The sequence below is a fragment of the Lepus europaeus genome, chromosome 5 (genome assembly GCF_033115175.1).
Source record: "Lepus europaeus isolate LE1 chromosome 5, mLepTim1.pri, whole genome shotgun sequence".
In the NCBI taxonomy this organism is placed as follows: domain Eukaryota; kingdom Metazoa; phylum Chordata; class Mammalia; order Lagomorpha; family Leporidae; genus Lepus; species Lepus europaeus.
Genome location: NC_084831.1, coordinates 7,468,572 through 7,494,554, shown reverse-complemented (window position 1 = coordinate 7,494,554; position 25,983 = coordinate 7,468,572). Strand labels below are relative to the sequence as shown.

The window sequence follows — 25,983 nt, the reverse complement described above, 5'->3', positions numbered from 1 at the left end:
GGGAGCCAGCGCGCCGCCTTCAGTTTCGGCAGCTACGTTCCTCAGACAGGCCCAGCTTCCTTCCCATCCAGGCCACCTCCTGTGACAGGTGCAGGACTGCATACAGCACGGCGCCTTAGGAAGGCGCATGTGGATTTAGAAAGCGCCCCTCGTTCTCTGTGCCTCACGGCGGTCCTTTCTCTCCCCCCGGGCAGGAGATCCAGGCCACGTGGTATGAGAAGCTGCATGAGTGGGAGGACGCCCTCGTGGCCTATGACAAGAAAATGGACACCAACAAGGATGACCCTGAGCTGATGCTGGGCCGCATGCGCTGTCTGGAGGCCCTGGGGGAATGGTGAGCTTCCCGCGGACAGAGTCCCCGCTTCACACTCTCGGGTTTGCTGGATGTTTCCCCAGAAATCCTCTATCACTCCGGTGTTTTTATCTCTCTGCCGTCTTAGCTGCTAAATAACGATTTTTTTTTTTTTAAACTCAGTGCCATAGGACAGGATAGCGTGGGCCTGCACCCACTCCTTCCACCTGCTTCCTCGACCTTGGCTGACGTGAAAGTCTCACATTTGTGTCCTGCTGCCCTGTCTCAGCTCTTGCCACGCTTTTAGGAAAAGGGGACAGTGAGTGCGCTCTTGAGGTGCTTCACCTTGTTAAATGCTGTCTGTGTGCTCAGCGCCAGGCCAGACTGCAGGGACACAGAGCCCAGAACAGTCCTTACTGTGAGGCCGTTGGGATAAGCACACACACCAGTAGTGCTCAGAGCCGGGGGTCATTGACAGTGGTAGGTGTGGACGGCTTTGGGAGCCTGCAGGAGAGAGTAGAGTGGCTACGCGGTGCTTCTTGAAGGAGGGGCTGGGAATTAGGAAGTAGGTATGGGAGGAGGGGGGTAGATACCCAGGGGGCAGTGGTAAGTCCACTGACAACGCTGGGCGTGGTTTGGGGTTGGAGAGTATCAGGCAATGCTGAAGATAGATGATCTCCATTCTGTTTCCAGTATCAAGTGCAATATTTAAAAAGTATTTGGAGCAAAACGCTGTTCCACCATTGTTAGGTGGTTTTAAATGAGCCGGACACAACCCTGCGTTACCTCCCTAGAGTGGATTATCCCAGTCTCTCTTGAGCCTGCTGCTGTGCGTCCCCTGTGCACTCAGTGATCAGTAACTGTGGGCTTCTTTGTTACTGACGTCTGGACCAGGCCCCAGAGACACGGCAGTGAAGAGACAGACACAGCCCCTGCCCTTACGAGGCAGTCAGCAGGCTGTTGCAGCAGAGCCCTCAACAGTAATGAAGGAGACGCCCCGGGCTGTGGCTGATAGGAAGCTCGCTAATCTAGGCTTGGAAGGCTTCCAGATGGAAGTGGAATGTAACTGGGACTATATAGTGAGGAGCATGGTGTGTTCCTCTTGGCTGAAGGGCCTGGTGTGGTTTGGAAAGAGGTAACCAGGGGGCAACAGGACAGGCAGGGGCTTGCAGACCTTGTTTGAAGTTCAGACTTCCACTCAAGGCCGCTGGGAGCCACTAAAGGTATTTGGAGAGGTGTCCTGGTCGGGTCTGCATTATGAAGAGAATCCTTCAAGAGCAAATGAGTGAGTAGATTGAAGGGTAGCCAGAAATGTGCCAGCCAGACCAGACCAGATCAGACCAGGGAGGCAGGATGGTGGTGAAGAGGGAGGACAGTGTGGGCTCGAGAGAGGCGACTGTCTCCAGAGCAGCTGAGGGGGCTGCACTGAGGATATCTGGACATCCTTAGGGTGTACAGCTGGAGCTCCCAGGGCTCCTCGGGGCCACACCGAGCCTGAGGTCCCTGAAGCCAGTCCTGCAGGCTGCCCGTGTGGCTGGTGTGCGTGTGGCGCCTCTGTCCCCAGAGGCTAGTTAAAGAAAAAAATTCCCCACATTTGTTTCCCATTTTCTGAAAAGGTAATGGGTGCATGGTAGGAAATGCCACAGGACGGTGCAGCGATGGAGCTGTAAAGTCCAAGTCCTCCCCCGTCCCCCACGTCATCCAGACTCCCAGGCTCCGGGACCAGGCCCTTGTGAAGACTTCCAGGGGTAACCTGGGGGGCACAGGGGAAGAAAAGCATCTTTTCCTCTGCCTGGCTTGGGTTCATGCCTGTGGCCTCAGTAACAAAAGATGGATCAGTAAGAGAAAAGCCTAAAATGCATTTATTAAAAGTTTTACATGGTATGAGAGCCTTCTTAAGGAAATGAGGACCCAAGGGGAAGAAATGCTTTCTCGTGGTGGCTCAGTAAAGAACACGCAGCCATGGAGAAGTGGGGTAGGGCAAAGACGCCGGGACCCCGTGCTGATGGGAGAGCCGGCAAGGCCAGTGTGCTGGTTCTTCCCCGGGGCCCTGTGTGCTCCAGGTCCAGGGCGGGCTCCTGTGACACGAGGGTCTTGGGCCCGCCTCAAGGGAAGAACAGAGTACCTTTCCTAGGTGTTGTTTCCTGCTTCGGGGAGAAGGGGAGGGGAAGCACAGAATGACCTTGCTGCTGCCTTCTCAAAACATCCAGTTTGCAAGGTGCTGTTGTGGGGGTGATGCGCCCTAAGCTCCTGTGGCCAGCATGTGTATTGATGATGATGGGTTGTTCATGCCGTTTTGTGCCTTGTTTGTTCACATCACAAGACCAGGCTGCTGCTCCATTGTCGTCACCCATAGAGCTGCTGCCTCCTTATTATTATTTATTTTTAAGACTTATTTACTTGAAAGGCAGAGTTAGAGAGAGAGAGCTCCCATTTGCCGGATCACTGCCCAAATGGCTGCAACAGATTCGGATGTGCCAGGCTAAAGCCAGGAGCCCAGAACTCTATCTGGGTCTCCCACGTGGGTGGTGGGGGTCCATGTACTTGGACCATTTTCCACTGTCTTCCCAGATATATTAGAAGGGAGCTGGACTGCAAACGGAGCAGCTGGGACTCAAACCAGTGGTTTGATATGGGATCTGGCATTGCAGGCAGAGGCTTAATCTGTTGTGCCACAATGCCGGCCATTGCCCCGTTTTTAATAGCCACATGATAGTCCACCATCTTGATAAACCTAGTCTATTTAATATAGGCAAATTTTTGTTTAGAAATTTTATAATGCCAGCACCCCATATAGGCGTTGGTTCATGTCCCAGCTGCTCCACTTCCAATCCAGCTCTCTGCTGTGGCCTGGGAAAGCAGTGGAGGATGGCCCAAGTCCTTGGGCCCCTATATCCGCGTGGGAGACCTGGAAGAGGCTTCTGGCTCCTGGCTTCGGATCAGCACAGCTCCGTCTCTTGTGGCCAATTGAGGAGTGAACCAGCAGATGGAAGACCTCTCTCTCTCTCTCTCTCTCTTTGCCTCTCCTTCTCTCTCTGTGTAGCTCAGATTTTGAAATAAATAAATAAATCTTTTTAAAAAATTTATATATTGGGCCCAGTGTTGTAGCCCAGGTTAAGGCTGGTTAAGACAGGTTAAGCTTCTGCCTTTGATTCCGACATCCCTTATGAGTGCCAGTTCAAGACCTGCCTGCTTCACTTACAGTCCAGCTCCCTGCTAACGTGCCTGGGAAAGCAGTGAATGATAGCCCTAGTACTTAGGCCCCTGCATCCAAGAAGAAGCTCAAGGCTCAGGCTTCCAGCCTGGCCCTCAGCCCCAGCCATTGCAGCCATTTGGGGAGTAAATCAGTGGATGGAAGATCTCTCTCTCTCTCTCTCTCTCTCTCTCTCTCTCTCTCTGTAACTGTCTTTCAAATAAATAAAAAATAAATTTTAAAAAAAAGAAGCTTTATATATTAACAAATTTCAAGAGTACTACTGGACAGTATCAGAAGAAGGCTTCTGAAAGATTGATCTTTGCCACGTTCTGCTTTCTGCACCTGGTTACAGATGGCCTTTTGGTAAACTGATTGCTACTTTCACTTCCTAGTATTTGCTACATTCCCAAGATAGAAGATGATGGAAGGTATTGTTTAAAAATCTAATGTCATCGAACTCAGCCTTAGGCTTTGGCTCACATATAGATATAGATATATCTATATAAAGTCTTTGAAACTGGCTTAGCTGTCTCATTTGATCATTTGAAAGTTACTCGTATGAATTAACATTGCATATTCACTCACCTCAGTAAATTGGGGAAGCATATCCAATTCAGTCTGCTTCATGTGTGCAACTAAGCTGATGTTTCTACGTCCGCCAAGTATCTGAGAATGCTGTCCAGCGAGGAAGCCACTTGCCACAAATGGCTGTTTCTAAACTAAAAATTCAGTTCCTCAGTTGCACTGGCCATGTATTAGGTGCACGTTAGCAGCATGGGGTAGGGGTTGCTGTGTTGGACAGTATACAGAGAACATTTCCATCATCATAGAAAGTTCTTCAGGACAGCACTGATCAAAAGCAAAAGAAAAGTATGTTAACAAGACATAGCCACATTTTATCATAAAACTGTGTGTTCTTTCAAATTGGGTATCATACAGCCATCCAGATCTTGTTAAGCGAAAGATAAAATAAGATATTAGTGTTCTTAACATTGAGATCCAGGGCTGGTGCTGTGGCACAACGAGCTAAGACACTGCCTGCAATGCCAGCATCCCATATGACCATCCAGGCTCGGCTGCTCCACTTTCCATCCAGCTCCCTGCTAATGGCCTGGGAAAGCAGCAGAGGACAATGGCCCAAGTGCTTGGGCCTCTCCACCCACGTAGGAGACCCATATAGAACTCCTAACTCCTGGCTTCAACCTGGGCAGAACCTGTGGCTGTTTGGAGAGTGAACTAGCAGATGGAAAATTCTCTCTCTCTCTCTCTCTCTCTCTCTCTCTCCCCCCTTCTCTTCAGATAAATAAATGCATCTTTAAAAATAAAAAGTCCATGTCCCACAAAAAAAAAAAAATCAACTCCAGTTAGTTGCTACAGTGCTGTCATGTCTGCCTGTTGTCTTTGGATTTATATGTAACTCTCCCAGCCTGGCTGCAGTCGGCTTCTTCAGTTCACTTCTCAGTGAACTGTCTCATAATCAGCTCTGGCCAAGCTGTTCAGTCCTCTGCAAACCCTGCCTGCATTCCCTTGGTTCCCTGAATTGTCTTCCTCTTCTCCTTTTTCTGCTATTTGAAATTCTCCCACCATTTCTTTTTCCTTGAAACCTTTCGTGGTCCTGTCCCCTTCCAGCTGTTTCTGTTTGTTTTTTGAGAGGCAGAGAGAGTAAGAAAACCGCTCTCTGGCTAGGTTGGAAGGGGCAGCTTCGAGCACTGGAGGAGACTTGAGATGCACTCGTGGAAGTAGAGACGGCTTGCTTGAGGTCCTCCCAGAGCAGAGTGACACAGGCCCCCAACGCTGCCCTGCTCAGTCCCATATCCCTGCAGTCTCTTGGGTTCTGTCCAGTTTTATAATTACCTGCAAAGTGCAAGTGGCCAGGGCTGCTGACCCAGGGACTTAGGAATGCAGGGGAGGACTAAGGGTTTTGAAAGAAGAGAAAAGCAGATGGTATGCAGTTTTCTGGTATGGTTTATTCAGTCAGTTCTGTCTAGGGTGCAATTTTTGCACTTCTTTTTGCTTTGAGTGCACATCCTGAAGAGGCCAGAGGTGATGTCAGGCGTGGTCTGAGTTACCAGGGAGCCGAGACCCTCCCCCTCCCCACACTCATCTGCTCCCCAGGCCCACAGCACACGTAGCCACACCTGTAGCCGGTGGACCCCTGCTCACGCTGCTCCTGACAGCCTCTGCTGTTTCAGAGCAGATCCTTGGGAGGAGATCACAACGTTTCTAAGTAAGCCTTTTGCTGCAGTGGGTGGGAGAGGCAGGCCCGGGGGTGGCCTTTGCCAGTCCTCAAGAGGGGGTCGGAGCACCCAGCCCAGCTGTTCCCAAGAGTCTGGTGGTTTTGTTTGATTTGGCCGCCCCTTCTCCTGCCCTTGAGAGCTCGGACTCGGGGCGTTCTGCAGGCTCTGAGGGCTGCTCCCTGCTCCCTGCTCTGCCCCTCGGGTACGGGTCATGCACTGTAATCGCTGAGCTTGCTCCGACCTGCCCCTGCAAGGGGCAGCTAAACCCCGAGAGCTGTGGCACAGAAGCGGGTGGCCCTGCCTTGCCTGTGCTCCCCAGCTGGAAGTGTCTGGATTGTAGGGTTAGGAGGGCCAGTTGGATATCACGGAGCTTTCTCTCCTACCTCCAGGCAGGACCCCAACAAAAAGATGCTTAGAAAAAGAACTTCTTCTGTGCTTTTTATTTTGTTTCCATTCATTGAGAAGTGGAACGTGGGAGGGTAGCAGTTTCGGCCAGTGGTAGGAGCTCCCTGCTCTGCTGTCTGTGTCCTGGGGTCTCCAAGGCACCACTCCCAGCTTACAGCTCAGAGCCCCACCCACATGCACCTACATGTCTGTGGGCACGACCCCTGTAGGGCCTTGTTCCTGTACAGCGTGACTTCCCGTTAGCTTGAAACCGTCTGTACTTTCAGAGCCACTTCTCATACTATAGTTGCAGCCCCAAGTGGAAGTCCAGATGTGTCTCCTCAGATTGCTTTCTCTGTAGACTTGCCAGCAGGAAGGAGCCCAGGGCTCATTGGCGTAGGAGAGAAGCTATTTAATATTTATGAAGGGGCCAGATGTTCACGGCTTTTCACATCACATAAAGTTAGATGCAGTCCTTATTCATGATACACTCACTCTGAGACAGACTACAAGCACCAAGCCACAGAAGCCACAAGTAGCCCAATTGCTTTTTTATTATTATTTTGTAAGATTTATTCATTTATTTGAAAGTCAGAGTTACACAGAGAGAGGAGAGGCAGAGAGAGTCTTCCACCCGCTGGTTCATTCCCCAGCTGACTGCAACAGCTGGAGCTGTGCCAATCCGGAGCCAGGAGCCTCCTCTGGGTCTCCCACGCAGGTGCAGGGGCCCAAGGATTCAGGCCATCTTCTACTGCTTTCCCAGGCCATAGCTGAGAGCTGGATTGGAAGTGGAGTGGCCAGGACTCAAACCAGCGCCCACATGGGATGCCGGCATTGCAGGCGGTGGCGTTACCTGCTACACCACAGCACCAGCCCCTGCTTTTTTTTTTATTGTAAGACCACTAGAATGTGTTCTCTACTAAAGGCTCCCAGTGTGAGGGCGGGCCCCTAGCGCCAGCTCCCCCGTGTGCCCAGCTGACTCCAGAGGCTGGAGAGGAAGCCTGGCAGGTTACAATGATGGTTTCAGTTAACCGGATAACACTTGTGTTCCTCCAGGGGGCAGCTCCACCAGCAGTGCTGTGAAAAGTGGACCTTGGTGAATGATGAAACCCAAGCCAAGATGGCCCGGATGGCTGCTGCAGCTGCGTGGGGCCTAGGTAAGGCTCCCGCCCAGGCACCGCAGTCAGGGTCGGGGAGGGAGGCTGGGGCCGGCACCTGCAGGGCAACGTCAGGTCTACACACGCGGAAAAGCCGTCTGTGTCCACCCTGTGCTTCCCACCTCCTGATTTCCACTGACTTGTTAGATGTGGATGAAAATGGAAACTTTGTGGAGAGGCCGAGGAAAGCAGTGAGCAGGCATCAAAATGGAGACGTAGTGGGTGAGGGAAACACACAGGACACTGCTGACACCAGACGCGGGGCGTTTTCCCACGCACCAAGCACCAGGCATCAACAGCATGTCCTGTCACTCACTTCTGACACTGCCTACCTGGAAACAGCATGAGACCCCACAGGGCAAGGGCCAGGTCCCACAAGCCTGCTAGTTCAGACGCCAGGCCAAGTCCAAGGTTGACTTGTGCCTCTGACTCACCTGCTATCAATCCCTTCCCTCAACCCCCGCCTCAGGTTCTGTAACGTGCTAGGACACCTCACACGCCTCAGGGGAGCGCTGTATTTTTGTTTTCTGGTTTATTACAAAGGACACAAGGAAACAGGTGTGCACAGCTCTGTCCCCGTGGAGGGGGTGGCCTGTCCTCCCGGCACAGGCGTGCGGCTGTCAACACAGCCCTCCTGGTTCAGGAGCGCCCTTACCACACAGGGCTTTCCTAGGGCTTTAGGCGTTCTGTGCAACACACAGCGACAAAGGTCCAGATCCATCTCTTATACACCACAGTGGGTTTGCTTTTAATTTGTCTTCAACAAACTACTGGGTTCTTTTCCTCCCATAAATGAAGCCTTGAGGTAGGCAGTCCCTGACAGGTTCCTGTCGCACACTCAGTCTGCCTCCTGACCCAGTGTGGTCGCTGGAGTTCGTGTCCTTGAGGAGACCACGGTCCATCTCCTTTAGTTTCTGAACGTGCACCCTGGAACTTAGATGGCCACGTGGAGAGGGTAGCATGAGACCCACGCGCCCTGTGCCGTCTCAGCGGTTAGAATCCGTGGAGAGGGTAGCATGAGACCCACGCGCCCTGTGCCGTCTCAGCGGTTAGAATCCGTGGAGAGGGTAGCATGAGACCCATGCGCCCTGTGCCGTCTCAGCGGCTAGAATCCGTGGAGAGGGTAGCATGAGACCCACGCGCCCTGTGCCGTCTCAGCGGCTAGAACCCTTCTGTCTTGTCTCTTCTTGCTGCCCGCTGCTCGCTTACCTCACTCCTGCTCCCAGGGGATTTTCAAGCAGAGACTTTGAATCTCTGCAGGCCTGGGTAGCGTTCTGGCGTTCTGACGTCAGGCCCAGCCCAGAGGATTAGCGGTGTGTGCTGGGAGGGGAGCGGGGACGGAGATGACCCAGGTGAACAGCTTCGCCCACGGAGGCCGCGGGAAGGTTACGTAACCTTCCGCCTGTTCCATCCCTCCTGAGTCACAACAGTTATTTCCTTTCCTTTCATGAGCTCTGGGCTGGATCCGGAACATTTTTCAAAAACAAATTGCTTCCTGAGGAGTCATCGTTTGCTGTTTGCTTTCGCCCAGAGGCATAGAGAACGGATGAGCCGAAGGTCTGAAGGGAAAGGCAGCAAAGGGCCTTGTAAAATTGGCAGCCCTGCGGCTTGTAGCTAATGAACCTGGTGCCTCTGCAGACGGTCGTGGAAATCCTGGCCTGTGATGCACACTCTGCCCACCAGGGGGCGCAAATGCCTCTTCCTGGATGCAGCCATTTCCCCAGGCTCATGGGACAGAGACCACTGTGCTGTGACCCAGCCCATCTTCCCTTATAACAGAACCTCTTCAAATATTTATTTCTTCCCCCCTGAGGCAGAGATTCTGCCAGTAAAACAGGCAAGCTGTTTGTTCCTGTCCCCTATCTGTGGAATGGCCATTTCCAGTTGTTTAGAGGAAAATGCAATTTCCCCACATAGCACTGAACCGTGAGGTGCTCCCCTGCCAGGGAGGAAAGTGTCTCACCGCCAGGGACCTGAGTGAGTCCTCCAGGTTCCCGAGGTGCCGTGTGCAAGCCGCCGGCGTGTTTGCACTCGGGTGCTCTCCGCATTGCTCATGGTGGCCCCTGCAGCTGCAGGGAGTCCTGAGTTAGGAAGACAGACAGGACTTTGTTACATCCACCCCACATGTGTCTTTACTGGATTTGGGTACCTCAGGCTCAGATTCACCGGGTTTGCTTGTACCCTGAGCTAAATGAGGGTTACATTGGCAAGACCTATGGGAGACACTGCCTCTAGCACAGCCGGCTGACCACCCCGGTGCTTCCTCTGTGTGTGTGTGCCTAGGCCAGTGGGACAGCATGGAAGAGTACACCTGCATGATCCCGCGGGACACGCACGATGGGGCGTTCTACCGAGCTGTGCTGGCGCTGCATCAGGACCTCTTCTCGCTGGCCCAACAGGTAAAAAGCCACACGGCCCCAGACTTCCCAGCGGAGGACAGGTAATTGTGCCCAGCCCGTGGACTCCTTAGTGCGGGTGCTTGTGTCAGTAGGCCGCTGTCCGTCAGCTCTAGCAGTATTGATTAGACTCCATGAGCTCATTAGAGTAGCCGTGGAACATGGTACCCACCAGCAACACTCACCACGTCTTGGGTCGTCACTGCTTCCTTTTCATCACCCTGCCTTTGCAAGGGACGGTTCAGGGAGCCGGTGACCACCACCGTGCAAAAGAGTCACAAGGGTCTCTGGGCCGTGCGGGGTGGCACACGCTGCTTACCCTCCACGGGACCAGGTGCTCTGCTGACTTGCAGAATGAAGTGAACGTGGAGTCACATCCCCTCTGGCAGGCAGCACACTGTCCCGGAGGAGGTGCTCGTCGGGTAAATGATGTGTGCACTGAAGGGGTGGGGACATGGCAGTTAACCTTAAACGTTCGAAGAGCTCCACGGGACGGGTCTTTAACTGATGGCACAGAGAAGGCTCAAGCTCGATCCCATGGCATCCCCTGGACCCTGATTTATGCCATGAGAACTGAGACCTGGGTCGTCCACGGCAGACCCCAGGGCTCGGGGATCCTTGTGGATTTCAGAGGTGCTTCTCCATGGAGAAGGGAGCCAGTGCATGTGTTTTCCCACACAAGCCTGGCAAGCACAGTGAAAAGAAGGTAGATCCCCAAGCGTGTCCCGAGCTGCAGGGCCACAGCACGCGTCCCTCCTCCCCTCTGCCACCCGAGGTTGTGGCCGTTGCCTCAGAGAGGTTTCAAGCCTTTCGACGCCATGTGTCTCTGTAAGTGAGAAACTGGAAGTACTCTTTGCTAGCCATTCAGATCTGGGAAAAGCTTGCTGCTCTCCTCGGTGACTTTTTCCCTTCCTCACTGAAATTGAAGGCAGACAGATAACACTTACAGCTCCCTGGGAAGCCCTACAAGAACTTTAGGCTCCCCAGGCCAGAGCTGAGGCCCAGGCCTCCTTTGTTTCTCTCCTAGTGTATCGACAAGGCCAGGGACCTGCTGGATGCAGAGCTCACCGCGATGGCAGGAGAGAGCTACAGCCGGGCGTACGGGGTGAGTGTCGGGGTCTGGGCCTGGCTGGTGTTCAGGCCTCTCTCAGTCCTTTTTTCCAGAGTCAGACTCACAGGCTGATGGAAATACGCCTGTTTTCTCAGGTCAGCAGAGACCCTAACAGCAGAAGGAATGAAATTATTAATTAAATTAATCCTGCCTTTTGGGTTGTCCATGCAGTAATTAGACTGGAATGTGATTTGCTTCCATCAGGCCATGGTTTCTTGCCACATGCTCTCTGAGCTGGAGGAGGTTATCCAGTACAAACTTGTTCCTGAGCGGCGCGAGATCATCCGTCAGATCTGGTGGGAGCGACTGCAGGTGAGCCTGGTCGAGAGCCCTGGTGCACCCGGCCACCCCAGCCGAGGGCCTGGGTGAGGCCGTGCCCTCACTGCTCTTAGCGTGCTTTTACTGCCTCCTACACGGTGCGTGAAACTGGCAGACAAGGCTAAACACTGAACTCCCAGGCTCTGGGCTGAGCTCTAGCTCAGGAGAGCGGCTGATTGGCCAGCCTCTCTCTTCTCTAGGATAAAATAAAATATCTTTATATTTTTATAATGAAAGAAATAAAGAAGAGGAAGGGAGACAGGGAGAAAAAGAGGAAAGGAAAGAAAATCTCTTTAATAAGTAGCACTTCTGACCAGGCAAGTGGGAGTCACTATCCTCAGAACCAGTGACTTGCAACCCCGCTGCACAAGAGGACTGGGGCTTTTAAAAAGGCCCAGTGCTGGGGCCGTTCCCCCTGAAAACGTCTAGGAGAGACCCAGGATCAGCATCTTCTAGGCTCACTGGATGATTCTAGGTGCGGCCAAAGCGGAGACCCACTGCTCCAAACTCCTCGTGCCCCCACCCCCACATCCAGCTATTCTAAACAGTTCTGATGGTCTCCTTCGCCACCCCGTCGTCCGCCATGCCTTGGGTCAGGGTCAGGGTCAGTCTCCCGACACTGTTTCCCTTTGAAGAGAAACCTCTCCGAGTCCTCCATCAGTGTTTTCCTTGTAGGGTTTTGGTCGCTGCAGCACAAGGAGCTGTCAGTTCCAGACGTGGAAGTCAGCAGTCTTAAGCGTTCTTGGAAAGGGTGGCCGGTTCTCCCCTGCCGTGAGCAGGCGGGCGGGAGTGCCCCCGCGGGAGTGAGAGCCACTCATCTCCATGCCCCTCACCGTTGGCCCGGCACTTATGAGCCATTTCCTCTTGGCCACGTCCACGTCTAATTCCAGTTCTCTCCCAGACCACTTGAGGGTTTCCGTGAGGCTGTGACTCCAAGCTGCACTCCTGCCTGGGGAGCTCAGGACACATTCCCCGGGACAGGAGCGGGCGATGGCAGAGGCCGTCTCTGAAGGCACTCACTTGTGGCTCTGAAGTGAGCACATACAGTTCTTTTAATGTTTTATTAGTAAGGATGAAATGCCCGCTGAGTGTTTTGATGGAAAATTGTCCACTGGGCACCAGAAAGAATTTCAAAATTGAGCATTTCCCACTCGACTTGAACACACCCTGGGTTTTTTGAGTGGCTGTGCCGGGTGAAGAGTTTTCCAATCAGTCAGAGATTTGATGACTCTTCTGACAGTCTGGCAAGTGGGACTTAATCCAAGTAGAGACTGGGGGGGGGGGGGGATTGAGTGAGTCCTGGGGAGGGGAGGCACGTGTCCAACTCTGCTGGGTCGGGTTCAGCACACCGTCATCGCCTCCAGAGTTTGCCTGTACTGAGACACCAAGCGTGTGGGAGAAACTAGCCATTGATGGGAAGTGACCAAGACAATCACTCAATGCACTTTTTTGTATTTTTCTAAAATAGTCTCTCAATGTACTTTTTTCTATTTTTCTAACTTTCCAAGTCATTGTTGTCACACTTCATGGGACGGAAAAATACCGTCCACGGCCTGCAAATAAAGCACTACATTGTGGTGGAAACTTGGCTCTCGTGGATGGCTCCTTGCCCACACACTCAGTGAACTGCCTGGGCTGGAAAACGGCCATTTGTGGTCAAGTCATTTAAATTAAAACCCCCACCCAGAGTCTCCCGCAGGGTGGGTGGGGAGGTCAGCCTTGCCTGTACTGCCTCTCCTCTGACCTTGAGTCCTATGGTCAGGCTCACTCCGCACCCTGTCAGTGTGGCTGGATTGCTAAGTTCATTTCCATGGAGGGCAGCTGCGTGGAATTTGCCCATGAAGCACAGATGTCCGGAGCCATCTCCCCTCCTGAGCCTGACTCCTTGCCAGTGAGGAGGGAAGAGGAGAAGTTTGCTTTACTCTTTGCAGTCATTTGATGTAAAATTAGCTTAGCCCCTTAATAGTGATTATTTGCTTCTTTTCTTAATTACAAAGAATTCGTATGTGTAAACTAATAAAGCACTTCCCCTCCTATCTGTAGTTTTTAGTCCGGGACATGGAAGCAAAGAGGAAAGGCATCGAAGATGGCCCGTTCATGGGAGTCTGGAAGTCAGGTGCAGGCTTAGTAACATCAGAAACACAAATGCTACCAACTTAGGCAACATCATTTGTTTGTTTTTTTTTATTTTAAAGATTTATTTATTTTTATTTATTTGAAAGTCAGAGTTACACAGAAGAGGGGCAGGGAGAGAAAGTGAGAGAGAGAGAGGTCTTCCATCTGCTGGTTCACTCCCCAACTGGCCACAGTGACTGGAGCTGTGCCGATCCAAAGCCAGGAGCCAGGAGTTTCTTCCGGGTCTCCCACGCAGGTGCAGGGGCCCAAACACTTGGGCCATCTTCTGCTCCTTTCCCAGGCCACAGCAGAGAGCTGGATAGGAAGTGGAGCAGCCGGGACTCGAAACGGTACCCATATGGGATACCAGCACTGTAAGCGGCGGCCTTTCCCACTACACCACAGCCCCGACTCTAACATCATTTGAAAGTTAGAAATGTTTAAACTTCTTTTACACTTAGTTTTTTGAATTTTGAGTGATACATGTTGAGTTTTTTGTCAGTGATAGTTATCTTCAACTGGAGAGACTGAGTACTAAAGGTTAAAAAAATGCCTATTTATACTCTACAAAAGAAACTGAAGTACAGATTCATTGAATCCCTGTGGGGTTGGTTCCGTTTTTATTCTACTTTATAAGTCAGTCACAAAGAGGTTCTACACGTTGCCGGAAGTCGCACAGACAGGAAGTGGCAGAGCCAGGGCTCAAGCTCCGGACCCTGTGCTCTGCTGCTCAGGTTGTACCCTAACATGAGAAAGTGGAGGTTGCACCAGGAGGCTCCTCTTTGCTTTAGAGAGGATTTCTCTGACGCTCGAGGGAAGTAAGATACAGCAGAGGACGCGTCTAATGGTCATTTCTGAACATGCCAGGGCTGCCAACGTATCGTGGAGGACTGGCAGAAAATCCTCATGGTGCGATCCCTTGTGGTCAACCCTCATGAGGACATGAGAACATGGCTCAAGTACGCAAGCCTGTGTGGCAAGAGCGGCCGGCTGGTGAGAACCCCTGCCATCGAGGAAGGGTGGGTGGTGCTCCTGGTGCGGTGCTGTTTATAACCTGGCTTCTCTTGTCTTCAAGGCGCTTGCCCATAAAACCTTAGTGTTGCTTCTGGGAGTCGATCCATCTCGCCAGCTTGACCACCCTCTGCCAACAGTTCACCCTCAGGTGACCTATGCCTACATGAAGAACATGTGGAAGAGCTCTCGTAAGGTCTGTATGTGTCTGTGTCCTTCTCCAGAACTCTGGTCTGGTCTGTTTCTCACAGCTTCCTGAAAGCCCGCCACGAAGACAGCATTCAGACCACCTACCCTCGGTGTCGGGGGGGGGGGGTCTCTTCCTGTTACAAAGGACTGATTGCACAGGGACCCTAGTTGAGGAGATGCGTGTGTTCCATTGGTCAGACCAGTGAGAGTGATCACAGTTATGGGAGTTGGTACCCAGAACCTGCTCAGACATGGGAAGGCACAATTTCTGCCTCTACAAAAAGATGGACTGTTCCGTCCAAGAAGAGCGTGTTTGTGACAACCCAGACTAGAGCTTTCGCAAGACCAGTTTAGTTTTTTCAGACGTCCAGTCTCCTTTCCCATCATCAGTGTGGATTCAAAAGCAACACCACACAGGGTGTAATGCTGAAGCCAGGAGGAAACATTATCCTGAGGCCAGTGTGGAATTTCTCTTTATTTATAGACAGGCCCTTAAGAAGTAGATGTGATTGCTGGTTTTGGTTTTTGGTTTTTAAACAGCCTGCCTGGATGATGGTGGTGTAGACCCTGTAGGCAAAATCAGCACCTCCGTTGGCTACCTGAAGGAGGATGAAATTCCTAGTGGTCTCCCTGGTGTGGCCCCTACAGTGGATGCCAGGTTGAGAAAGGAAGGGGCACCAGCCACTGCAGCCATGGCTGTGCAGAGCTCTCATAAGAGAGAGGCTCGTGTGTGCTGAAGGTGTGCTGGGAGGGTCCCTGGCTGCACCTGGAACCTGACTGTGTCACTGTGAATGTCACCCGGAGTGGGGTCGACCACCCTGCACCCGGCAGCTGCCTGGTCTTTACTGGAGTTGACCTCATCGCTCAGGACCAAGTATCTTTCTCCAAGTGTGTGTTTTTGTTTAGTGTTGTTTGGTTTTTTGGTGTCTTGAGGTTCCCAGGCCAGAGCATTTCTCATTCCAAACCTGACCTTCTCTGGGCAGATGAGAAAACCAGAAGGTGCTGGATCTGGTTAGGGTCTGGTTCCTTCCTTAGCATTGTCTCCAAGACTGCAAATATCTTGCCACAGCAAGCAGAAGGAAGCTTTTTGGTGGTATCCCAGCCAAGGAGTGACTTCTCTCAACATCTCACAGCAGCCCAGCTTCTCTGCCGAGTACGGCCTTTTCTTACTGGCCCACGTTCTGGTGGGATTAAATACTTAGAAACTCATTTAAAGTTAGGCATGTGGACTTGAAGCCCAGAGCTGGACATTTCACAGCTCTGCGGTTCGGGAGCTTGACTGCTCATTAGGTGTGTTGAGGAGCCAATCACTCAGACAAGGACAGTGCACTCTGCCTGGCCCACAAAGATGAAAGCACGCGAGAAGGTGCAGTCCCATGCTACAGGAGGGCGTCTGACGACAGGAACCTGTGCACCACCAAGATGACAGGAGCCTGTGGGATGCTGGGACAGCAGGAGCCTGAGGGATGCTGGGATGGCAGGAGCCTGTGGGATGCTGGGACGGCAGGAGCCTGTGGGATGCTGGGACACATCTCCCTGCCTGGAGATAGGCTCATTCTTCCATGAGATTTCACTGAGCCAGGAATTTTGTTCCTGCCTACAGGTGACCTAGGCCGTCAGGAACTGAGAACTGTGCCCAGCCTGTGCCCAGGTGGACTGAGACGTCCTTCCTTTGGGTAACTGGCCCTTGATGAGTGAACGAATGAATCACTTTTTTAAAAAAATATTTTACTTATTTATTTGATAGGCACAGCTACAGACAGTGTGAGAGAGACGGAGAGAAAGGTCTTCCTTCCATTGGTTCACCCTCCAATGGCCGCTGCGGCCGGCGCGCTGCGCTGATCCGAAGCCAGGAGCCAGGTGCCTCCTCCTGGTCTCCCATGCAGGTGCAGGGGCCCAAGCACTTGGGCCATCCTCCACTGCCTTCCTGGGCCATAGCAGAGAGCTGGACTGGAAGAGGAGCAACCGGGACTAGAACTAGTGTCCATATGGGATGCCGGCGCCGCAGGTGGAGGATTAACCAAGTGAGCCACGGTGCCAGCCCCGAATGAATCGCTTTTTATCCCTTCATTTTTGGGAGTACAGAAAAGAAGTTTTCAAATACAGTGCTTTCAATTCCTGGAAAATAAATTGCCTCATGCTATTTCATATTGGATTTTTCCATGCTGGATAAACTTAGTGTTGGGCTTCAAATCCAAATACCTGGCCTCCCTATTTTAGGGAGTTTCTTTTTTTTTTTTTTTTTTTTTTTTTTTTTTTTTTTTTTTAAGATTTATTTATTTGAGAGTCAGAGTTACACACAGAGAGGAGAGGCAGAGAGAGAGAGAAAGGTCTTCCATCCGATGGTTCACTCCCCAGTTGGCCACAACAGCCAGAGCTTTGCTGATCCAAAGCCAGGAGCTTCTTCCAGGTCTCCCACGTGGGTGCAGGGGCCCATGGACCTGGGCCATCTTGTACTTTCCCAGGCCATAGCAGAGAGCTGGATCGGAAGAGGAGCAGCCGGGTCTCAAACCGGCACCCATATGGGATGCCAGCGCTTCAGGCCAGGGCGTTAACCCACTGCACCACAGCGCTGGCCCCTAGGGAGTTTCTTTTTCATTCAGCCCCTGAAGTCCACCAAAGAGAGCTTAAACCCTGGGTCCAAACTGTCAGTGACACCTGGCTCCTGGGCTCTGACAAGGGCGTGGCATCAGAGTTCCTCGTTGCATCCCTGCCTGCTTGACGAACGCAGGTTGCACTGAGAAGTCAGCCACCTCAAGTCTGGCCAACGCAGATGAAAACCTGAAGGAACATGTATCATTTCCCAGGAGTGCGATGCTAATGTGAGTCATTTGTCAGAGCCGCCAGTGCGTCCTGGAACTCTGGGAAGGCAGGTGTCTCATTGACTGAGGGGGCCTCTGTGTGTCTTCCCAGGCGTCATGCGTGGATTGGCTGCCAGATCGGTTGTTCCTCAGTGTCGTCTTGGCTCTGGCTGAAACCCTGTATCTTGATGCTGATTAACTCCTTATACTGAAAAGCATCTGAGGTTGCTCATGTCCCCCAAGCCAGAGAGTCTGATTTCCTTCTAGGCCATCATCACTGATAACGTTTTTATCTAAAAACAAAACAAACAGAAAAAGCTCTCGTGTATAATTTGCCATAAGAAGGCCTATTATGTATTTGAAGTTTTGATTTTTTTCCTCCTTTTCTACAGCAGAGAACATATACCACCGTTGCAGGTTCTCTTGTAGTTTCCACCCCAGCCCGTGTTAGGAGATGAGGTTTTGTCATTTTCCTGTTTGGGCTTTGATGTTTGTGCACTCTGTCTCCATCCTGGAAGCCCTTGGAGAAACGACAGGGGCCCGTTCAGGGAAACACGTGTGTGTAGACGTGGCTGCGCAGCACTCGCCAGGCCGTGCCGCTGCTCTTCCCTGATCCTAGCACGAAGGTGCCCGGCTGCAGGTGGCTGACTGCCGCTCAGCTCGCGGTGGCCTCTCCCTCACCCGTGTGATGCACGCAGCCCTTCACCCCCACTCTGCGTTCTTACTTGGGCCCCGAGGGTTCTGTTTTGAAATCTGTGGTTTTCACTGTGCTGCCATGTCCAAGGTGCCGTAGTGTTGTAAACAAACGCTGGAGCTGCATCAGCCTGAAACGCTTCCCCCAGGGCAGTGTGTCGGCAGTGAACGAGGCAGCTGTTGCAATGACTTCATGGGGTAGCAGGGCCTGGAACTCTCCCAAGGCTTGTTAGGCTGGTAATTGTGGTTGGCAAAGGAGAACTAAGCCTTGAGGAAGGCAGGAACCTTCTTGAGAAGCTCAGCCGTCTCCCAGCCCCGTGCCCTGGTCCTCTGTCCTGTGGGGTCCGTACCTCCGTTCTGGGCGTGTTGTCTGGAGCGGGGTGGACTCAGCAGCCCGTCAGAGTGGGAGCTCCTTCCGTGAGGTTGGACCGCACGCCAGTGACTGTGTGTGTCTGGCCGCTGCAGATCGATGCCTTCCAGCACATGCAGCACTTTGTGCAGACCATGCAGCAGCAGGCCCAGCACGCCATCGCCACTGAGGACCAACAGCACAAGCAGGAGCTGCACAAGCTGATGGCCCGGTGAGCTCCGGGAACCCCACTGGGGCCAGTCCCTTCCCAGCCCTGCCAGAGCCCCCACAGCAGGGGGACGATGCCAGGCTCCCCGGACGGCTGGTTACTGGTTACTGGGCTCTCTGACTGCTTCCTGCAGGGACCGCAGACAGCCAGGGCATCAGGCTGCCCAGAGTCCTGCCACGCCTTTCCCTGGCTCAGCAGCCCGAGCATACCATGCTGGTAACTTGATGAGTGACTAGGGAAGTTCATCTTTCCCAGCCTCAGTTTCCTTGTCATAAAAAGAGAGGCAGAGCTCCTGGCTCCAAAGGTGGCACAGCAAGGGCAGGGGAGTACAATGTCCGGCATTTAGAGCAGCCCCAGAACGCAACAGCGATCAGGAAATAGTAGCTGTTGGTGTTAGAGTAAAGAATGGTGGGGAAGGGAGAAGCCGTACAGCAGTCAGCAAGAAAAATAATTCACAGAACAAAATGGGTTTGTGGCTTGAACTGACCTGCCTGGCCCAAGCCCCAATTTATACAGTCCTGAAAGGCAGAGGTCAGGAAGAAGAGACAATACCTTAAAAGTTTGTCCCAGGAGCCTGTCTCGTTCCCTCCGGGTGGTTGAAAACGCTGCTGGCTCATCCTGTGGCCTCCTGGGAGGAGTGGATACCAGGAAGGCACCATGGGGCTGTTTCTGTGTTTTCAGCTGTTTCCTGAAGCTTGGCGAGTGGCAGCTGAACCTCCAGGGCATCAACGAGAGCACCATTCCCAAGGTGCTGCAGTACTGCAGCGCCGCCACCGAGCACGACCGCGGCTGGTACAAGGTGAGGCGCGCGGGACGTCGCTGGCGCGGGAGACTGAGGCCCCGCACCAGTACTGTGGCGGGGAAGACTGAGGCCCCGCACCATCACTGTGTCAGGGAAGACCGAGGCCCCGCACCGTCACTGTGTCGGGGAACACCGAGGCCCCGCACCGTCACTGTGTCGGGGAAGACCGAGGCCCCGCACCGTCACTGTGTCGGGGAACACCGAGGCCCCGCACCGTCACTGTGTCGGGGAACACCGAGGCCCCGCACCGTCACTGTGTCGGGGAACACCGAGGCCCCGCACCGTCACTGTGTCGGGGAACACCGAGGCCCCGCACCGTCACTGTGTCGGGGAACACCGAGGCCCCGCACCGTCACTGTGTCGGGGAACACCGAGGCCCCGCACCGTCACTGTGTCGGGGAACACCGAGGCCCCGCACCGTCACTGTGGCGGGGAACACCGAGGCCCCGCACCGGTACTGTGGCGGAGGGAGATTGAGGCCCCGCACCGTCACTGTGTCAGGGAAGACCGAGGCCCCGCACCGTCACTGTGTCAGGGAACACCGAGGCCCCGCACCGTCACTGTGTCGGGGAACACCGAGGCCCCGCACCGTCACTGTGTCCGGGAAGACCGAGGCCCCGCACCGTCACTGTGTCCGGGAAGACCGAGGCCCCGCACCGTCACTGTGTGTGGTGCTGGGGCTGCGCCACCTCTGCGCCTCACAGCATCTGGACACACTGTTCCTCTCTGGAACCTTCTTCCCTTGGGTCAGCTTCTCTCTGATTCCATCCCTGCCTGCTTCTCAGCTAAGAACTTAGCCGTCTTTGTTCTTTGTTGGAAAGATCAGGGTAACATCTGTTATGTTACAGGAAACTCCTGAAGGATAAACACGATTAGAACACGCATGAAGACGTGACTGAAGCAGGGGTGGTGCACAGGCTCCCCCTGGTCAGCGTCGATGGGGAAAGGGTGGCGCACACCTTCTCCCTGGTCAGCGTCGATGGGGAAAGGGTGGCGCACACCTTCTCCCTGGTCAGCATCGATGGGGAAAGGGTGGCACACCCGTTCTCCCTAGTCAGCATCAATGGGGAAAGGGTGGCGCACACCTTCTCCCTGGTCAGCATTGATGGTGACAGCTGCATGGTGTAGCAGATGTCATCATTTCCTTTCTGATGTCTCCTTGCTAATTTTGTGAATTAATCCCTCTGGTATCAAAATTTGCACCTGAAAAACTGCAGGCACATTTACAATAAAGATTTTATCCTCACTTAATAAGCAGCTGCATTTTGGTCGGGAGAATGACCATCTTGTCATAGGAACCACAATGGCTCGAGGCCTGCTGCCTGTCCAAAGCTGGAAAAATACACCCCGTCAGCCTTGAATAGCTGGACCCGGATTAATCAAAACTGCTCCTACCCAGAGCTGCTCTTCTTCAGTCAGCTTTAGTCAAAAGAAAAAAGCAGGGTCCAGGGACTTTAGTTTTAGTTTTTTGTGTATTTTTTTAAGATTGATTCATTTGAAAGGAAGAGTTATGTAGAGAGAGAGAGACAGAGACCTTCCATCCACTGGTTCACTCCCCACGTGGCTGCAACCAGGCCAGGAGTTTCATCTGGGTGTCACACGTGAGTGGCAGGGGCCCAAGCACTTGGGCCATCTTCGGCTGTTTTTCCCAGGCCAGGAGCAGGGTCGTGAACCAGCGCCCCATGGGACGCCAGTGTCCTAGACGCTTCACCTGCCGTACCATAACCAGGCCCCTAGTTTTGGTTTTTAAAGGCTTTTAGCAAGGAACACCCAGGATTTCCCAGCCATCTGGAAAGCCCAGCTACTAGTGGATTGCTAAATGTCCTACTGGCGTGGCAAAGGGACCACGTCCCAAATCCAGTTCTGTCTCCTGCTGCCTAAACCAAGCAGTGGCGTGCTCTAGAGTAACTGCAGCTCAGAACCTCAGGGATATGAAGAGTTCGCCTTTGTCCAGATAAGCACCAAAGATTTCTTGCAGCCAGCAGTCACTGGGCCTGATTCTCTACCAGGCCATGGGCCCAGTCTTAGGGCCAGAGAGGCAGACGAGACTCCCTGCACCGCGTTCCTGTGCTGTGTTTTCCCTTGTCCACCGCCTGGGGACTGAGGACCGCCACCGTCACCCCCCTGACTCACTGGGACCACGGCTGCCTGCCCCTAACCTCTCAGAGATCTCCCAGGATCTCTTCCAGACGTTCCATTTGCCTGAAAGGCTCCAGCATGCCTGGAGCTCTGTGGTCTGCCCCAGCCCGTGGCCAGCTGCCCCCTCCTCTCCTGTGTGTGCCCCAAGCTGCAGTCAGATTCCAGTGAATGCTCTGTGCACCTTGTGCACCTGTATCCTTGTTCCTCCCTTGCCAGGAAGTCCTCCCTGCTGCCCACGCGTGTTTCCTCCCGCGACTGCTCTGAGTTCTCTTCTCTGAGGCTTCCCAGGTCCCTGGGACTCCCACTCTCCTTCTCCTCCTCCTGGCCTCTGCTGTCCTCTGCCCTGCAGAGTGTGTAGGTCTGTGGGTTGGCAAGTGAGAAACCAGGAGCATACCTGGCTCCTCTTGCTGTGCCCCTTCCCCCCAGCAGTCACCACCGAACCTGACCCAGTAAGTGCCCCACACAGTGAATGGGTCACCGAGAATCCAGTGAACCCCCCGCCCTTGCCTGGCCATCTCACGAAGGTGGACCCTTACTCTGCTGACCACAGAGGAGACAGCCCCAGCCCTTCCTCCACCTTGATGCTTCGGCCATAGCCCTGGGGTCTGTCCTTGACTCTTGCTGCCCCCACCCTCCAGGCCTGGCACGCGTGGGCGGTGATGAACTTCGAAGCTGTGCTGCACTACAAACATCAGAACCAGGCCCGTGACGAGAAGAAGAAACTGCGCCATGGCAGCGGGGCCAACATCACCAACGCCACCACCGCCACCGCCACCACCACCGCCACCGCCAGCACCGAGGGCAGCAACAGCGAGAGCGAGGCCGAGAGCGCCGAGAACAGCCCCACCCCCTCCCCCCTGCAGAAGAAGGTCACTGAGGTGCCTCGCCCTCCCCCTCGTCAGGGGCCAGCCGGGGCGCCGGCTGTCTGAGAGGGGGTGCTTGTAAACAAGCTGCGGGCTCGTGTGCAGCTCCGCTGGGCTGGAAAACGCTGCCTGTCGGCCCCCCGGCTGCCTGAGACCGTGCTCCCGTGTTGGGGTGGTTCCCAGGGCCCCTGGCTGCTACGTTCCTTGTAGTGTTTCTCGCGTGGATGAGCCGCTGTCTTCATGTGTGGCCGTCTGCTCTGGGCAGGTCCCAGGGGCTCAGTTTCTGTCGTTCTCTCTCCCCTGGGACCATCAGTCAGAATGTAGCAGGGTCGGCAGCAGGCCCCAAGAATGGCGTGTTCAGAGCTCCAGCCACCTCCTCCTGCTCCTTGTGCGGGAGACCATGTTAACCCCACTCCCATTCATTCACTGCTCACCGATAAGAGGTGTTACGGCATTAACTGATCCAGAACTCAACCACCCTTTGGGATGGGTGCTACTAGCACACGTTTGTGCCCGTTTTATAGAGAAAGCTGAGGCCAGAGTGTCACTAACGTGTGTGTTCCAACAGGATTTGTCCAAAACCCTGTTGATGTATACTGTCCCTGCGGTCCAGGGCTTCTTCCGTTCCATCTCCTTGTCACGAGGCAACAACCTGCAGGACACGCTCAGGTATCAGGGAAGGGGAGCCTGAACCCTGGCCGACCGGGTTACTGGGAGCACACAGAAGTCACGTGAGGGTCGCCCGAGATTGGCATACAGCCACTCTCCACTGCAGCTTGGGGGGTAACAGGTGATGGCCCATGTTTGGGTGAAACCTGCAGTGATAAGAACTAGGATGAGAACTCTCACGTGTGGTTTATTGTGGAGGGACAGTCAACCCATCTGTCTACCACAGTACTGTAAAATCTCTTCAACTTCAGCAGAGGCCTTACCAGTGACCCTGAGTCAGTCCAGAGCTTCGTGGTGCCAAGGGCAGCCTGCTCCTTCGCTTGGGGCTCTCTGGCATTGAGTCCCAGGTCGCCCTGTGTGGCAGTGCCTGCTTCTCTAGGTCTGCAGATCTGTGGATCTCTAACGGTTCTCCCAGCTCACAAGATCATTGTCAGGATAAGCTGTGGGGGCCCCTGGACATGATGTAAGGCGCAGTACTCATTCCCTCAGACAAGCCTCACACTCTGCTCATCACAGCCTCTTGTTCCCAGGGAGTCCCAAGAAGAAGTGCCTTTGAGAACCCCTGATCTGAGTCCCCGCTAGTTCTCGTCTCAGGAACCCTAAGATGGATAAAAATGAGCGACAGCTGGGCAACCACATTTCCTCTGACTCCCTCCTTTCTCTCCCAGAGTCCTTACCCTGTGGTTTGATTACGGCCACTGGCCAGATGTCAATGAAGCCTTGGTGGAAGGGGTGAAAGCGATCCAGATCGACACCTGGCTGCAGGTGCGTGTGCTGGGGGCAGGTGTGCGTGGGCCGCATTCCCCTTCCTGTGTTTCTTCTCTCGAATCCTGCAAGGCAGAATGTGTTGTACACTGGTAAGCACATAGGGCTTGGCCCCGCCCCATGACATCCCCTCCCCACTCCCTATCTCCTTAAGATTCTTGGGGAGAAGTGACAAGAAAGACCCATTTCAGAGCCAAATAGTGTCAACCAAAACAAATGTTTAAAGTCCATCTTTGCCTACAAAATTAGCTAAGGTTGTTTTCCATTTCACATGCCGCCTGCTGTGTCTCTCTGAACACCAGGTGATACCTCAGCTCATTGCAAGGATCGATACACCCAGACCCCTGGTGGGACGGCTCATTCACCAGCTCCTCACAGACATCGGCCGGTACCACCCCCAGGTATGTGGAAACCCGAGCAGCTTCTGCTCAAATCCGGTTTGGCAGCAGTCTGCCCAGCCTGCAGCCCCAGTGGCCCAGCGCCTTCCTAAAAGGAAGTCCCCTCCGAGACGCAGCAGCCCTGTCTGAGTGTCTTGCTTCCTGCCGTCCCGCTGCCAATGTTCCTCTGTTCGCCTCAGGCCCTCATCTACCCGCTGACCGTGGCTTCTAAGTCCACCACAACTGCCCGTCACAATGCAGCCAACAAGATCCTCAAGAACATGTGTGAGCACAGCAACACCCTGGTCCAGCAAGCCATGATGGTGAGTCCAGAGCCAGCATGGGCTGTCACTGAGCCCGGCTGCCTCGTCACTGTGCCCACCACAGTGCCGCACGCCCCATCCGGCACGGACCTTGCCGGGCACAGCTTATCCCTGTGGCTTCTCTCCTGCTCGACAGGTGAGTGAGGAGCTGATCCGAGTGGCCATCCTCTGGCACGAGATGTGGCACGAAGGCCTGGAAGAGGCTTCTCGTTTGTACTTTGGGGAGAGGAACGTGAAAGGCATGTTCGAGGTGCTGGAACCCCTGCACGCCATGATGGAGCGGGGCCCCCAGACCCTGAAGGAAACGTCCTTCAATCAGGTATGGGCTGAAAAAGCGTGAAAGGGCTTACCCAGGGCTTCTGTGGGGCTCCCTTCCCACTCGTCTTTCTACTGACGGTAATAAATGTTCTCCCGTGGAGGCCACAGCATACAAGGACATGAGCAGTGCATTTTGTCACCAAGTTAGAAGAACCCTCCCGAAATTTTAACTGGAAAATTTAGCAGGTTCCCCCAGAGATCATTCTGTCTCTCCTGGTCCTCCCCCTACCTAATAAACCATCCGATGAGCTGAGATCTTCAGGATGGAGCAGTGCACAGCTTCTCTCGCCACCACCTGCCCACAGCAGGGGGCCTGATTTGTGTGGTCGGCTTGGGGATGTAGCCCCCTAGCTCAGCAGACACCTTGACAGCTGTCGTCCCCCTCAGGCGTATGGCCGAGACCTGATGGAGGCCCAGGAGTGGTGCCGGAAGTACATGAAGTCGGGGAACGTCAAGGACCTCACCCAGGCCTGGGACCTGTACTACCATGTGTTCAGGCGGATCTCGAAGCAGCTGCCCCAGGTGGGACCTTGAGGCTTGTCACAGAGCTAGCTGTCACCATAGTCCTGTCGTACTGTCGTGTAAGTTCTAGCACCCATTCCAAAGCGTCTGGTTACACTTCCACTTGCAGACTTTGGAACAAGTCATTGCTATTAGCAAACCATTGATCATTGCCTTTAAATTCCCCTCTGGAGGTCAGAAACTGAATCTTTTGATATTTATTCACAGCTCACATCCTTAGAGCTACAGTATGTCTCCCCAAAACTTCTGATGTGCCGGGACCTTGAATTGGCTGTGCCAGGAACGTATGACCCCAACCAGCCAATCATTCGCATTCAGTCCATAGCCCCGTCTTTGCAAGTCATCACGTCTAAGCAGAGGCCCCGGAAGCTGACACTCATGGGTAAGGACCATCATGCACTTCTGCCAGCTGCTTCTCCCCTCTTCTGAGATGACACCTGCCGTGCACTGCTCAGCTTTCCTATGCGACGTCTCCTGTGTTTATGGAGGGAGGCGTGGAGCATGAGTGCCTCCTGGGACTGAGCTCCTCACCCAGCTGTGCTGCCTTAGGCACATGGAGAATGGACTGGGGAGGCAGATGTTGGGAGATGAGGAAGCCAGCCAGGAGCACCTGGACGCAAACATGGACAGCAGCAAGCTGCTCTGAAGGAAGAGCTCCTGGGCTCATCTTCTGACCACCATAGTCTCTCTTTTTGGAAATGATTATATAAAATTAATTCTCAGGGCC

General features: G+C 53.7%; 1 protein-coding gene across 2 annotated transcripts in view; it reads left to right on the top strand.

The window, feature by feature from the left end:
* The window catches only part of MTOR (mechanistic target of rapamycin kinase), a 141,188-nt gene that overhangs the window by 92,632 nt on the left and 22,573 nt on the right, over nucleotides 1-25,983 (top strand). The window contains exons 30-46 of one of the 2 annotated variants that reach the window (XM_062190434.1): nucleotides 195-334; nucleotides 7,166-7,266; nucleotides 9,550-9,665; nucleotides 10,690-10,767; nucleotides 10,978-11,085; nucleotides 14,074-14,199; nucleotides 14,282-14,413; nucleotides 18,366-18,481; nucleotides 19,160-19,277; nucleotides 22,058-22,288; nucleotides 22,851-22,951; nucleotides 23,620-23,716; nucleotides 24,019-24,117; nucleotides 24,294-24,416; nucleotides 24,553-24,735; nucleotides 25,122-25,256; nucleotides 25,464-25,638. In XM_062190434.1, coding sequence (XP_062046418.1) covers nucleotides 195-334; nucleotides 7,166-7,266; nucleotides 9,550-9,665; nucleotides 10,690-10,767; nucleotides 10,978-11,085; nucleotides 14,074-14,199; nucleotides 14,282-14,413; nucleotides 18,366-18,481; nucleotides 19,160-19,277; nucleotides 22,058-22,288; nucleotides 22,851-22,951; nucleotides 23,620-23,716; nucleotides 24,019-24,117; nucleotides 24,294-24,416; nucleotides 24,553-24,735; nucleotides 25,122-25,256; nucleotides 25,464-25,638 — 2,179 coding nt within the window. Of the gene's footprint in view, nucleotides 1-194; nucleotides 335-7,165; nucleotides 7,267-9,549; nucleotides 9,666-10,689; nucleotides 10,768-10,977; nucleotides 11,086-14,073; nucleotides 14,200-14,281; nucleotides 14,414-18,365; nucleotides 18,482-19,159; nucleotides 19,278-22,057; nucleotides 22,298-22,850; nucleotides 22,952-23,619; nucleotides 23,717-24,018; nucleotides 24,118-24,293; nucleotides 24,417-24,552; nucleotides 24,736-25,121; nucleotides 25,257-25,463; nucleotides 25,639-25,983 lie in introns of both variants that reach the window. The other variant, XM_062190433.1, reaches the window with a different exon arrangement.